The 13,269-nt window shown below is 44.1% G+C and overlaps 1 protein-coding gene across 2 annotated transcripts in view; it reads left to right on the top strand.

Moving 5' to 3' along the window:
• The first annotated feature begins 204 nt into the window (after positions 1–204).
• Positions 205–13,269, top strand: part of MTG1 (mitochondrial ribosome associated GTPase 1) — an 84,588-nt gene continuing 71,523 nt past the window's right edge. Inside the window, exons 1-4 of one of the 2 annotated variants that reach the window (XM_073596932.1) lie at positions 205–335; positions 428–683; positions 3,955–4,021; positions 12,332–12,434. In XM_073596932.1, coding sequence (XP_073453033.1) covers positions 599–683; positions 3,955–4,021; positions 12,332–12,434 — 255 coding nt within the window. In that variant the 5' untranslated portion in view covers positions 205–335; positions 428–598. The remainder of the gene's footprint in view (positions 336–427; positions 684–3,954; positions 4,022–12,331; positions 12,435–13,269) is intronic. The other variant, XM_073596933.1, reaches the window with a different exon arrangement.

Genomic DNA, 13,269 nt, shown 5'->3' with positions numbered 1-13,269 from the left:
GATTCCAGGATAGTGATCTGAGAGTGAGGCTTAGAATAAAGCACACAGATCTGAAAGTGAAACTTGGAAACAAACGCTCTGATTTAAGAGTGAGGCTTGGAATGCATGATATTGATCTGAAAGTGAGGCTTGGAACCAAGCACACGGATCTGAAAGTGAGGCTTGGAACCAAGCACACGGATCTGAAAGTGAGGCTTGGAATGCATGACATTGATCTGAGCATGAGCACATGTCAGTGATCTGTGAATGAGGCTTGAAGCCCATGATAGCATTCTGACATTGAGGCTTGATGTTTGAGCAAGTTACTGGTCTGAAGAACAAGAAGGCGAATAGAGGTGATATGGGATGATTGATGCAAGTAATTGAGTGTAGCAGGGACATCTAAGTGACTGCACTAAACTGAAATTACACCATTTGCATTTGACAGATAATAAGAACACGAGAAATCACAATCCTCTTCGTTCAGACTGAAAGCTTATTGGAGTTTAAGAGTTTATGATTAAAACGTGGAATTAAGTCTTTGCAACATTGTTGCTGAGCTCTGGGGGACACATTTGTTTGTCTCCGCTGTTAGAAGAGGAATCTCTTTATTTCCACGATGAGGCTTAGCAGTGTCCTCCGCTTTCCCTATGATTTTGGTGGACGGGACGTGGCACACTGGTTCCCTGGACATATGGCTAAAGGTGAGGTGGGAGAACCACACATTCCACACATTGCTTTTGTTTGTGATTCTGTGTATTGGAAATGTACACAAGGTGTGAGATTGCATGGCAGAGATCTACGGACATATGCAGGTTGTTAAAACTATATTATCTGTGTGTGCGTGTGTATATATATATAGGCATTAGATCTACCAAGAGCCTGCCTGAATCGATATAGAATGATTGCGTAGTTCAGGTGGGCACTGATACTGTTTTTGTATGGAAATTGTACAGTCAGATTATGTGTATAGTGGACTTGAATCTAACTCATTAGCAATACTCAGTAAGACAAAGCTAAACTCACATAGGTTTTGTTTATGGGGTATGTAAACCCGAAAAGTGAACTTCTCCTATTTGGCTCCTTTTGGCCTGTAAATCTGAGCCCCGGTTAAAATAAAATGCTAGTTTTTGTCTAGGGGGAAAATAATAAACTTAGCTTATTCCTTGCTCCCTTGGCAGCCAGTGCTCTTTTGTGCTGGCCTTCTTGTTCTCACTTAAAATGCAGGACTGCTGGTCCTTAAATATACCTATGATGTCAGTGTGGCTGCAATTTAGGTCTCATGTACAAGGTGGGAAAAAAGGTCACTTTTAGCCCTGGTTCACATTGATGCGATTTGACATGTCAAATCGCATGCCAAATCAGCGGCTATTGCCCACAATGGAACCTTCCTAAATCGGTGCTTCGCCGCGCTGATTCCCAAAAGTAGTTTCTGTACTACTTTAGGCGATTTCAATAGACATCTGTGCAGGAAACCGCACAGATGTCTCTGAAATCGTTGGACTGACATGCGGGAATAAAACCATGCGAGTTCAGCTGAACTTAGATAATTTCAATCCTGTAGCAGTGTGAACCTGGGCTTAGGGGCATCTTCCCCTTTTTTTTTTTTCTTAAGGAGAAGTACAAACAAAGATCTTTTTACACTCCTGTAACCCATTTTCAGCAGTGGCGGCTCATCCATAGGGGCGCTCGGGCGCTGCCCCCCTCCCCCATCCCCCCCAAGCTGTTGAGAAAAAAAAAAAAAATTTTTTGTCACTTTAACCACTTGACAACTGGGCACTTAAACCCCCTTCCTAACCAGACCAATTTTCAGCTTTCGGTGCTCTCACACTTTGAATGACAATTACTCAGTCATGCAACACTGTACCCATATGAAATTTTTGTCCTTTTTTTTCACACAAATAGAGCTTTCTTTTGGTGGTATTTAATCACCGCTGGGTTTTTTATTTTTTGCGCTATAAATCAAAAAAGACTGAAAATTCGATTAAAAAAAAAAAAAAAAAATTCTTTGTTTCTGTTAAAATTTATTGCAGAGTATTGGCAGAGTAGCGCAATTATTTACATTGAGCAGCGCTGTGGGCACTAAACATCCAGCCCACAGTGCTGCAACCATCTCTCCCCCTCTCCCCTCGCACTGTACCAATCGGTACAGAGAGGGGAGGGAGTTTGTTTACAAGTGATAGCTCCGTCATTTGACGGAATGATCACTTGGTAAACAGCCGCGATCAGCGGCTATTTACCGTGATGCGCCGGTTCCTCCGGACCCGGCAGTCACGGATGTTCCCGGGTGCGTGCCCCAGGGGGCGCGGGAGCAACATTCTGGAATGCCGTCCATGGACGTCCACCCAGAACTAGCCGACCGCGCTGTTGCCATCTTTCGGCAATGGCCCGGTCGGCAAGTGGTTAAGAGTGACCGGGCGCCGGACATGTGGTGGTCTATGGGAAGCCGATTTGCCTGTGTTTTAGGGTGTGGTCGGAGCGCACGCAATGTGCCCGCAAACACCCCCACTATTCTCTTATTTGTTGTTATGCCAGATTAACTGGCTACGATTGGAGGACAGTAGGCATGTGTTTTTTTTCGTCACTGACACAGTGAGTTAGGTGGCGGTGGAATCAACTGGGGCACTCATGGGGGTGGATTCAGACAAGCGGAGCAGCGCAAGGTAAGTACACATGGCAGTTGATTCATGGCACAGCACACTGTTGCATTTGCTGGGCACAGTGGCTGCCATTGATGGGCACAGTGAGGCTGCAATTGATGGTTTTTTTTTTTAAGTATTTTTCAGAATTTTTCAGTTTGTTTGCGCTCCCCAAAAAAATTTGAGCACCAGCCGCCACTGGTTTGCAGCAGACAGCGGGCTGAAGCCCGCTGTCAGCTGACATCACAGAGCCGGTCCAGGCTCAGGAATGATTGCGACTATATGGATGGGATCCGCCCACATGCCTGGACCAGCACCTGGCTTAGCCTCCCAACAAGCTGCTAAGAGGCTGAGTCCAGCCTCTCCCGCCCCCCCTCCACAGCCCAGCACTCCAGCGAACGCGGGGAGGCAGAGCAGAGAGCTGGTGACTGATGGTCACCAGCTCTCTGCTCAGGGAGCTCTAAGATTCGAGCGATCAGCAGTGTTTGTGAAATGTATAGTTATTCCTGCGCTACCATGTAAACGAAGCGCAATGAACGTTGAACTGCTGCAAGCACCGAATATAGGTCAAGCTCAGCCCATACAGCAATAGAAATAAGGTATGTAAAAATTGGTGCTGCGCTGTTCTTAAAAAATGACCTATCCCGCCCCTACGTGTGACGTCACGGTCATGTGACTTCATCAGGGGATCACACTGCACCTATTGGGTATAGAAGTTATAAGTTATAGAAGCTCTATATTGATTGTACTTATTCTTATATTGTTTCTGGTTTTTTATATGTTTATATAATTTTACGTGTTCATTTACCTTTGTACTACTACCTCTAGCAGCAGTGTTTGGTTGCTCGATTCTCAGCCTTAGAGCCTGTGGGGAACCAATGCTGCATCCACCTAGGTGGGTATGATTGAAAAAAAAAGTATTTCTCATACTTCTCTTTTAATGTCTCTGAATGAAAATCGGTTTTAGCCAATGTGTCTATGCACATTGTAGAATTTAGAGCAGCACATTTTTAGAATCCAGTACAATTCTGTGCAGAAAAAAAATGTTCTACTTTTTTTCCCATAACTGACTGCACTAGTGTGAACTATGCCATATAAACCATATAACTTACTATCCAAGCGTTTTTGATGCAGAGAAAAAAACCGCAGTGGACTGCATGTGGTGTGAACTAGCCAAAATAGATAATTTATATATATATATATATATATATATATATATATATATATATATATCTAGAATATTTGAACTTGAATCTATTTCTGCTGAATACAATAGATTGTATTCGACTGTACAGTAACATATTAAATAAAAAGTTCAATTTTTTTTTTCTTACAGGAATGAAACAGATGAGGGCTAAATTAACAAAAGTGGACTGTATTGTGGAAGTACATGATGCAAGAATATCCTTTTTCCTAGTGCTGCTAATGTTTGGCCATTGCCTCTATATAGACATTAAATCCAGAAGCTTCCTAGTTTAAAAATTTGTGTATGTATTGAATTTTGTATTTTTCCATTAAAAATAATAGAAGCTGGTGTAATTGCTCTACATATGTATAACTGGGACCCTGTTTTCAAGGTGAATTATAGGATGTATATGGCAGGTACTATCAGCATAGGTCAAATTGAATTGTCTTTGTACATATAATACAGCACTGTATGTATGTGGAAGAAAATAACTTAATGCCTTGCAGGTTACCAAATCATAACACACTCCAGCCTCTCCAGTGCAGCTTCATACATCATGCGCTACAAAATTTAAACAAAATAGGCAGTCTGGCATATATGGTGCGATTTTTAAAATTATGCAAATTAAACTTGTAAAAAACTCAAACTCCTTGTACGGTCTTTAACTAGTTGCAAACAATTGGGTGTGCTACACATGCCCACAAAAAAATGTCATCATTGCGCAAAGGGCGTGTGTAATATGTTGAGTCCTTCTGCCCTTCTCCCCCCTCCCAGTACACAGCCATTTGGCTGTGATTAATCAAAGCCACATTGCTGTGTGCACTGAGAAGGGTGGCAGCTTTAGCTGTCAAAAAAAAGCAGTCTGACAGTATTTATAAATAACACTGCTCAGACACTACAGAAAGACACAATGTTACAAAGACTTGCTTCTCCTTAAGTAAAAAATAAATATTTATCGGACCCCAAGTTTAGGAGGGAATTTTAAGGAAAAAAACTTACATTTACATGCCCATCAATGCAGCCTTATCAGTGTCCATCTGCAGCTTTGTCACTGTCAGTGTAGCATTGTCAGTGTCCAGCTGTAGCCTTGTCCATCATTGCAGCCTTGTCAGTGTCCATCATTGCAGCCTTGTCAGTACACTGAACTCCCGTTTAAAAATGGCGCCGCCGCTTTCGGCGGCTTTCGTTCGCTCTCGGCCGTTCTCGGCGGCTTTCGGCCGCTCACGTGGGACTGCGAGAGCCGCCGAGAGGCTCACAATCGGCTGGGGATCTGCCTATAACACGCACCCATGATTTTCCCCTGATTTTAAGGGGAAAAAAGTGTGTGTTATACGCCGATAAATACGGTATATAAAATATCTCTACCTTTTTTATTATCTTTAGGTCATGACTAAGTTATGGCCGAATAAACTGGTTTATAGCAGAATTGTAAAAATTGCTCTGGTCCATAGGGGGTGATTAGGTGTGATAGGCAAAGTGGTTAAACAATTTAAAACCCATATTTGGCCAAGATATGTTTTTTTTTTTTTTTTTTCCCTCTAGTGTTGAGTTTGGTGGGGTGGCGTACCTCCTGTAAATTTTTAACACTATTAATGATCTCATTGTGGAGATTTTTATTTATTACAGGCAAGCACTGTCAATTTTCAGTGCTTCACATATACTGTATATTGTACATTCACATCGGTCCCTGCCCTCAAGGAGCTTACAATCTGAGGTCCCTACCTCACATTTATACATGCCAGAGGATAGGTCTGCAGGAGCCCACCATACACCCGTGATCTACGGATCGTGAGTAAAAAAAACTTTTTTCTCAAAGCGTCTTCCAACAGCCCATGAGACCTAGGGCTCCTCCTACCAGGACAGGAAACCCGTTACCCCCACCAGATAAAAGGGCGGTCTTCCATGCCCCATGTCAGTTATTAGTGTTTCCTCCGGACAGGGGGTAACATGTTCCTGGAACCTGGTCCCCTAGGTCTCATGAGCAGGTGCTCTGTATGGCTGTTTGGGGCATATCACTAACCTTTTTCCTCTGCCAGAAGCAGCACTCCGCTGGGGAGGTTGGCTGTGCTGCTGTCTCCTGTTTCTCAGTGCCTGGAGAGGGCCAGGCCCAGGATGGTGTCTGCTCCCAAGGTTGCTGAGGTTATGCACTCTGTAAGGCAGCGGTATCCTTTCCTTACCGACAGCATGGCAGGTTTGTGTGAGGAAAAGCAGGAAGCTGCGGCGCTCAAGGGGGGGGGGCGGAGCTTCTGCGCTCCAAGCTGGCCCACAGGAAGTGCTGAGGGTAGGTCACTTCCGGGGCATATGACGTCATCGCCAGGGGCCGGAGATGCCGGTTCCAGTCTCCTTAAACGGTGTGAACAGGAGACGCTGGCCGCTGGTGTCTTTTGGTGGAAGCAGCCAGGCTGTGGAAAGCCAAAAAGGGGGCAGGATGGACCAGTCTACAGTTCCTGCACAGGCAGTAGAGACGGTGCCCAACACCAGCACCTCACAGGTAAGCCTGAAGTGTTATGTCACTCTCTTGCTATCCCTGTGAGTGTTCCCTCCCCCTCCCCTCTCTGTAGTAGTGGGTTATGGGGACACATTTCCCTCCCGCACATGGTGTTTCAGAGTGTAAGGGTGGTCGAGAGTCTCATTATGGGTCAATTTTTTTTTTCTTGCAGGCCAAGACCCAGGACAAGGCTCAGGCACAGCCACCTAAAAGGAAATGTGCTGTGTGCGCAAAAAATTAAGCTCCTCTTGGAGCAAAGCGGTTTGTCGCAGCTGTATAGAAGGCCTTGTAAAAGATGCAAGAAGATGCTAATTTCTGTTAGAGATGAGCTTGCGTCCACCTTCAGTTCCTTTAGAAAACTTATTGACAAGCTCCAGGCTCCAGCTGAGAGTCCGTCTTCACAGAAGACGTCGGTCAGCACTCTGCAGCAGGCAGAGAGTGAGGACTCTGAGGCTGAGGTCAGATCTACCCGTTCTTCTCCAGAAGAATCAGGGTCAGATATAGAGCCCAGAGATGGAAAATCCACTTGGGGATCGAGATTTAAGTTATCTGTAGAGGATGTGGATGACTTATTGAAGGCTATCTATACTACTCTTGAATTGAATTCAGTTCTACTCTTCTACTCTTAAATTGGTTCAGTTATCCAAACATGATCTTATGTATAAAGGATTGCATAAGAAAAAAATCGAGAGTTTTTCCAGTTCATAGTTCTTTGATACTATCAAACTGGAATGGGATAATCCTGAGAGAAAACCATTCTTCTCTAATAATATAAAAAGAAGGTTTCCTTTTGATGAGGACACTGCGCAGCCGTGGAATAAGAATCCCAAGTTGGACGCACCTCTTTCAAAGGTTTCAAAAAACTCGGACCTAGCGTTCGATGATATGGGCACACTTAAGGATCCGATGGACAAGAGAGGGGATGTCCTTCTCCACAGAGCCAGGGACTCAGCGGTTGGGAACCTCAAACCAGCTCTGGCCTCCACTTGTGTGGCCAGAAATCTGGAGGTTTGGTTGACTCAGATCCAGTCGCATCTGTCAGCAGGTACCTCCCAGAGAGCAGGTTTTGAAGTCTTTTCCTCTCCTCTTTCAGGAGCCTTTGGCTTAAAACATGGTCAGGGGACTCAGCCTCCAAGTTGCACCTTTTGTGGCCTTCCCTTAACAGGCGATCATCTATTTGGCCCAGGACTGCAGGAGGCACTGGAACGCACAGCTGATAGGAAAAAGGCATTTCCAGAGAAAGAATCCCAACAGCCAGAAAGTTTTTTCGTGGCCAAGGCAGGCAACAGGGTCCTAGAGAAAAGGACAGCAGGCCGAAAAAACATTGGACTGGGCACAAAGGCAGAGGCAAAGAGGGGGTCCTGTTTAATCCTCCCCAACAGCCCCCCAAGCCACAGTGACTTGCATTCCCCGGTGGGAGGAAGATTGAGGGGCTTCATCCCACAGTGGCAGCAGTCACTTTGAGCCCCTTCATCCTGGACCTAGTGACCAATGGGTACAGGCTGGAATTTGCCCACCAACCACCAGAGCGGTTATTGGTCGCCTTTCCTCCCCAAGATCGAGAGAAAGCGAAGGCTCTGGGTCTCCAGATCGGAGACTTATTGGATCAAAAGGTCCTGATTCCTGTTCCTCAGTCAGATCAGGGCAGGGGGTTCTATTCCCATGTATTTATGGTCCAAAAGCCGTCAGGGAAGTTTCCAGCAATCTCCGGACTTTAAACAATTCAATCAGATACAAACATTTCCATATGGAGACGGTTTTCACTATCAAAAACCTGCTCTACCCAAATTGCTTCATGGCCACACTGGACTTAAGGGATGCCTATTTTCACATCCCTATCCATCCAGCCCTCCAAAAATTTTTGAGGTTAGCAGTGAAGTTGGTTACAGGGACTCAACACTTTCAGTCAAGCCCTCCTGTTCGGTCTTTCCTCAGCCCCATGCATTTTTACAAAGGTGTTGGGGGAAGCACTAACTCTGCTGAGGTTAAAGGCGATAACTGTTATCCCTTACTTGGACAACCTCCTGGTGGTGGCAGAGTCATACCAGAAGCTGTTGGAGGACCTCCAGATTGTACAAAACTTCCTACAGTCCCTAGGCTGGTTGATAAATATAGAAAAGTCATCATTAATCCCTGCCCAGAAAGTAACATACCTGGGTTACAACTTTTGCTCAGTAGACCAGAGAGTTTTTCTTCCTCGGGAGAAAATTACAAAAATGATCCTAACTGTGTCAGCATTGCAGACCAACCAGTTGGTCTCTCTGAGACAGGTTTCAAAGGCAGTGGGTCTGATGACCTGCTTTCCCGCAGTACTATGGGCGAGACTTCATCAACGTCTATTACAACTGTTTCTATTGAGAAACGGGGGCGCAAAGTCCCTGGAGTCAAGGGTCTGCTAGCTTCCCGCCAGAATAAAAAGAAGCCTGTGGTGGTGGAGAACAGGCCAGCATCTATCAGGGGGTCTCCCATGGTCCATTCCCATATCCCGAAGGATTACTACAGATGCGAGTTCCTGGGGATGGGTGGCCCACCTCAACAATGCAGTGGCACAGGGAGAGTGGTCTGCGAGGGAGGCAAAGGCTTCATCCAATCAAAGAGAGCTGCTAACAGTTCAGAGAGCCCTGCAGTCTTTTCAGATGGAGATCAGGGGTCACAATCTCCAAATTCTGTCAGACAATATCACGACAGTCGCGTATCTCAACAAGCAGGGGGGCACGAGAAGCTGGATACTTCAATCAATTTTCCAGGAGATCCTTTCATGGGCAGAAGGGAATCTAGTTTCAGTTTCAGCTGTGCACCTGAAGGGGACACACAATTGTCTAGCAGATTATGTCAGCCACTACCGGGTAGATTGAGACAACTGGTCCCTTCATCCCGAAGTCTTTGCAGATCTCACCAGCAAATGGGGATATCCCGCAGCGGATCTGTTCGCAAACCAGAACAACCGCAAGACGAATTTGTTCTTTTCCATGAACCCAGGGATCCTTGGGGATCAAAGCTCTGGCAAACCCGTTACCATTCGGCCTATGTTATGCCTTCCCGCCAATCAGACTTATTCTGGAAGTTCTCCGGAAGTTTCTTCTAGAAGAAATGGATCTCATTCTAATCGCCCCTTTCTGGCCCAAGAGGCCATGGTTTTCCCTGCTTCAGACTCTGGTCTCGGAGCCTCCACTGAGTCTTCCGAAGAGAGAAGACTTACTATTGCACTGTCCAGTGTCACACCCACAGGTGGTTTCCTTAAACTTGATGGCTTGGTATCTGAAGAAAAGATACTGAGCGCCCAGGGGTTCTCTGACAGGGTAGTCAAGACTCTGGTAAACTGCAGAAAACCAGTCACCAGAGCCATATATTCCAAAGTTTGGAAAAAATTCAATTCATGGTTATCTGAGAATCAAAGATTAACTCATGATATTCCTTCAATTTTGGAATTTTTTCAGGAGGGGGTCAATAAGGGTCTTTCTGTTAGTACCTTAAAGGTACAGGCGGCAGCTATAAGTGTGTTCCTCCAGTTTTCTCTCCTGGAAAATCCCACTATAGCCAGATTTTTCAAATCAATCTCTAGGGCCAGACCAGTAGTGGTGAGAAATTGTCTAACTTGGGACCTGTCCCTAGTACTTCAAACTCTGATTGAGCCTTTTGGAGATATCTCAGTTAAGTTGCTCACATTGAAAACTGTTTTTCTTGTAGCTGTTACCTCAGCTTGTAGGGTAAGTGAGTTGCAGGCCCTATCAGTAAGGGAGCCTTTCCTCACGATTTTGGAGGATCGAGTTGTTTTAAGAACTGATCCAGGGTTTTTGCCCAAGGTGGCCAGTACATTCCACGGATCCCAGGACATTGTACTGCCAACCTTTTGTAGTTCGCCACAGGGTGAACTAGAAAGAAATTTTAGTTTTTTAGATGTGAGAAGGATTCTCCTGGTCTATCTTGAGGTCACCAAGACCTTTAGAAAAACTGATGCCTGTTTGTCCTTTTTTCTGGAGTTTACAAGGGAAATAGTGCATCTAAGGCCACACTGGCTAGATGGCTAAAGCAAGCAATCTCTGAAGCTTACAAAATTAGAGAAGTTCCTCCACCTTTTGTTACTGCGCACTCAACTAGAGCCTTGTCTATGTCTTGGGCTGAGAGGGCTGGTGCCTCATCAGAACAAATTTGCAGGACAGCCACATGGTCCAGTTACTCGACCTTCATTAAGCATTATCGCCTGGATCTCCTATCAGCTCAGGAGCAGGCGTTTGGTCGTAAGGTCCTTCAGACAGTGGTCCCTCCCTAGACTGGTAAGTTCTGGCTCATCGTCTCATGGGCTGTCCTGGAAGACGCTTTGAGAAAAGCTGAGTTAGACTTACCGGTAACTCCTTTTCTGAGAGTCTTCCAGGACAGCCGGATTCCCACCCGGTTTTGTCTGAAGTTATGTGTATTATGCATATGTTTTGCAGGGACATCCTACGGTTCTTGAGAAGACTGACATGGGGCCTGGAGGACCGCCCTTTTATCTGGTGGAGGTAACGTGTTTCCTGTCCTGGTAGGAGGAGCCCTAGGTCCCATGGGCTGGAGTTACCAGTAAGTCTAAGTTAGCTTTTCAGGTGATTCTTCTGCTTTTTTTTTTTTGGTCCATACAGAAGCCAGAAAGGGAGTTGGACTCTGCAACAAATGTCCTAGTCTGAGTTAAACATGACTATATCCAAACTTCTGTGCTAAACCCCACTGCTTTGGACGTCAAAATGTGTCCATTCAACTCAGACTAGGACCTTTATTCCCAGATTTCACATACCTCTCTGGCTCCTGTATGGAGCACCTGAGATCCTTCCATACATGAATACCTTTAACCATAAAAAGACCTCAATTCCTATAAATGTTCAAGCCCTGAAGAATGGGGACTTTTGCAAGCCCCAAAATAAGCTCCCCCCTCGCCCCCCCCCCCTTCAAACTTTTTGCATATTTATTCTCCCCTCCCTTTAAAATTCCCTGCATAACAGCACTCAGACATGCTGTTAAAGGGAGGGTAGGACTATAAGTCAAGGCTCTATTGCATGCTTATGATGGCAGAAAAAACAGGACAGAGCAAAGTGATAACTTCTTTAGAATACTTTTGCAGCTCCACTATTCAAGTTGTATTGGTAAAGACCAACTTCAGGTTCAGCTAGTCCCCCACCCCACTTGGAACATCCCTGAGACTGTTCAAAAAAACACATTGGTCGGGTGTCACAGGTCCTCTTCCCCTATCTACTTCTGGTGGTGTGCAGATCATAAATGTTCCAGAGATCAGCCCAACATTATGATGTGGCAACACTCGCAGCAATGTTCTCATGGTGGAGGGCAGAGCTTTGATGGCCTAGGTTTCAAGGAAGTGGCCTGAATGATGCTGCCCATCATTTAACCTGGAAAAGGAGTGCCAAAGCTTACAGCTCTAGAGATCAGGCACGTATAGCATCTTCATATGCTTTTTTAGGAGCTGTGTGGGATCTGTTAATTTATTCTTCCTTTTTTTTTTTTTTTTTTTTTTTTTTTTTTTTTAATGCCTAAAGTCGAATTGTCCCTTAATTGCAGTAATGAAAAGCCAGACCACCAACCTAGCTGTGCTGTAATGTCTGTAGGGATGTAAAAAATTCAAAGCTGGGTGAGCAGAAAAACAAATCCTTTGGCAAGTAAAACATCTCCTAAATGTTAGCTGTGCTAACACAGTTACAAAAGGTTGTTCAATAAAAATAAATTTCGATTAGCACACTGAATAAATGGCTGCCCTATTGGGCCTTTGCAGCGAAGTCATTGAAAGTAGTAATGGGATTCTGTAGCATTAGTTATGTCTTGGCTATATTTCTATATCAAGTTAATGGCACTTTTTAATAAAAAAAAAAATAATTGATTTGAAAATGCATGCATTGGTAATTGATTTCAAAGTTTTGAAAGCTAGTGTGTGCACATGTATACACATTGTAAATATCATATTTTTTTAATTAGATTGGCATTGTGTGTTTTATGTTGTGTTTTTTTTTTGTTTCCCTTTTTTATAAGCTCAGCTACCCTTCCTTAACTAGAAAACATTCCTTTATCTGGTCGAAATCCTTTCTTTAAAGAGCACCTTGGAATTAAGCCCCACCTGCTCATACTCAACAAAATGGACCTAGCTGACCTGACTCATCAAAATGTAAAAAATAAGTAATAATAATGGGACACTGTAATTGTAGAGGTATTACTTTCTCAAGCAAGACATTATCCATTGTAAACATTGTTAGTGTTATATCAGAGCACTTTCAACAGCAGCTTGGAATGTTGTTTTCGTACATATGTAAAGTACATCTAGACCCAAGAACAACTATGTAATATATTGCAGCTTACCAGTCCTTACGTGTAGTGGCTGCATTCGTTTTCTTTTAAGGCTTTTCTTTCTTTTATTTTTTTTCCTGGAGATCCTGCTAGTACTACATTTCCTGTTCTAGGGTGATAACGCTTAGTCGTCATACTTTTTCCATGGAGGAGCAGCATTGTCACCCTAGGCTGCTATCCTAGTTTGGACTACAAACTTATCTTTCTCTCTCTTATTATCTCCTTTACATGGGGTGGAAAGTTGTGTAGTTCACAGAAAATAGCTGAGAGAGCTGATGGCATTGTTTGAGATTTCAATTCAGTAAACAAGAAGTTACAAGATACTGGATTTCTATTAGGATAGACCGATATACAAAAAAATGTATTGGGTCTGAAAAATAGAAAACTAATGCCGCCACCACATTTTAGGACTAGTAAGCTGCAATATATTAGTTATTTCTGGGGGGGGGGAGTTAATTATGCCTTAATGGAATATACTTTAGTGAGTTTAATGTGCCCCTCCCTTAATTTACATAATGGAAATTATTTTAAAGAAATCAAACACTTTCATTCACCACAAGATTACTTTGTGGAAGCATGATTACTTGGCTGCAAAAGTGATATTGTAGATTTACACACAATGCAGACAGCATGTTGTTTTAAGGAACAAATTTAGG

This window comes from Aquarana catesbeiana, linkage group LG08 (assembly GCF_042186555.1).
Source record: "Aquarana catesbeiana isolate 2022-GZ linkage group LG08, ASM4218655v1, whole genome shotgun sequence".
In the NCBI taxonomy this organism is placed as follows: domain Eukaryota; kingdom Metazoa; phylum Chordata; class Amphibia; order Anura; family Ranidae; genus Aquarana; species Aquarana catesbeiana.
The sequence above is the reverse complement of the archived record's forward strand: the minus strand, read 5'-3'. Positions and strand labels throughout refer to the sequence as shown.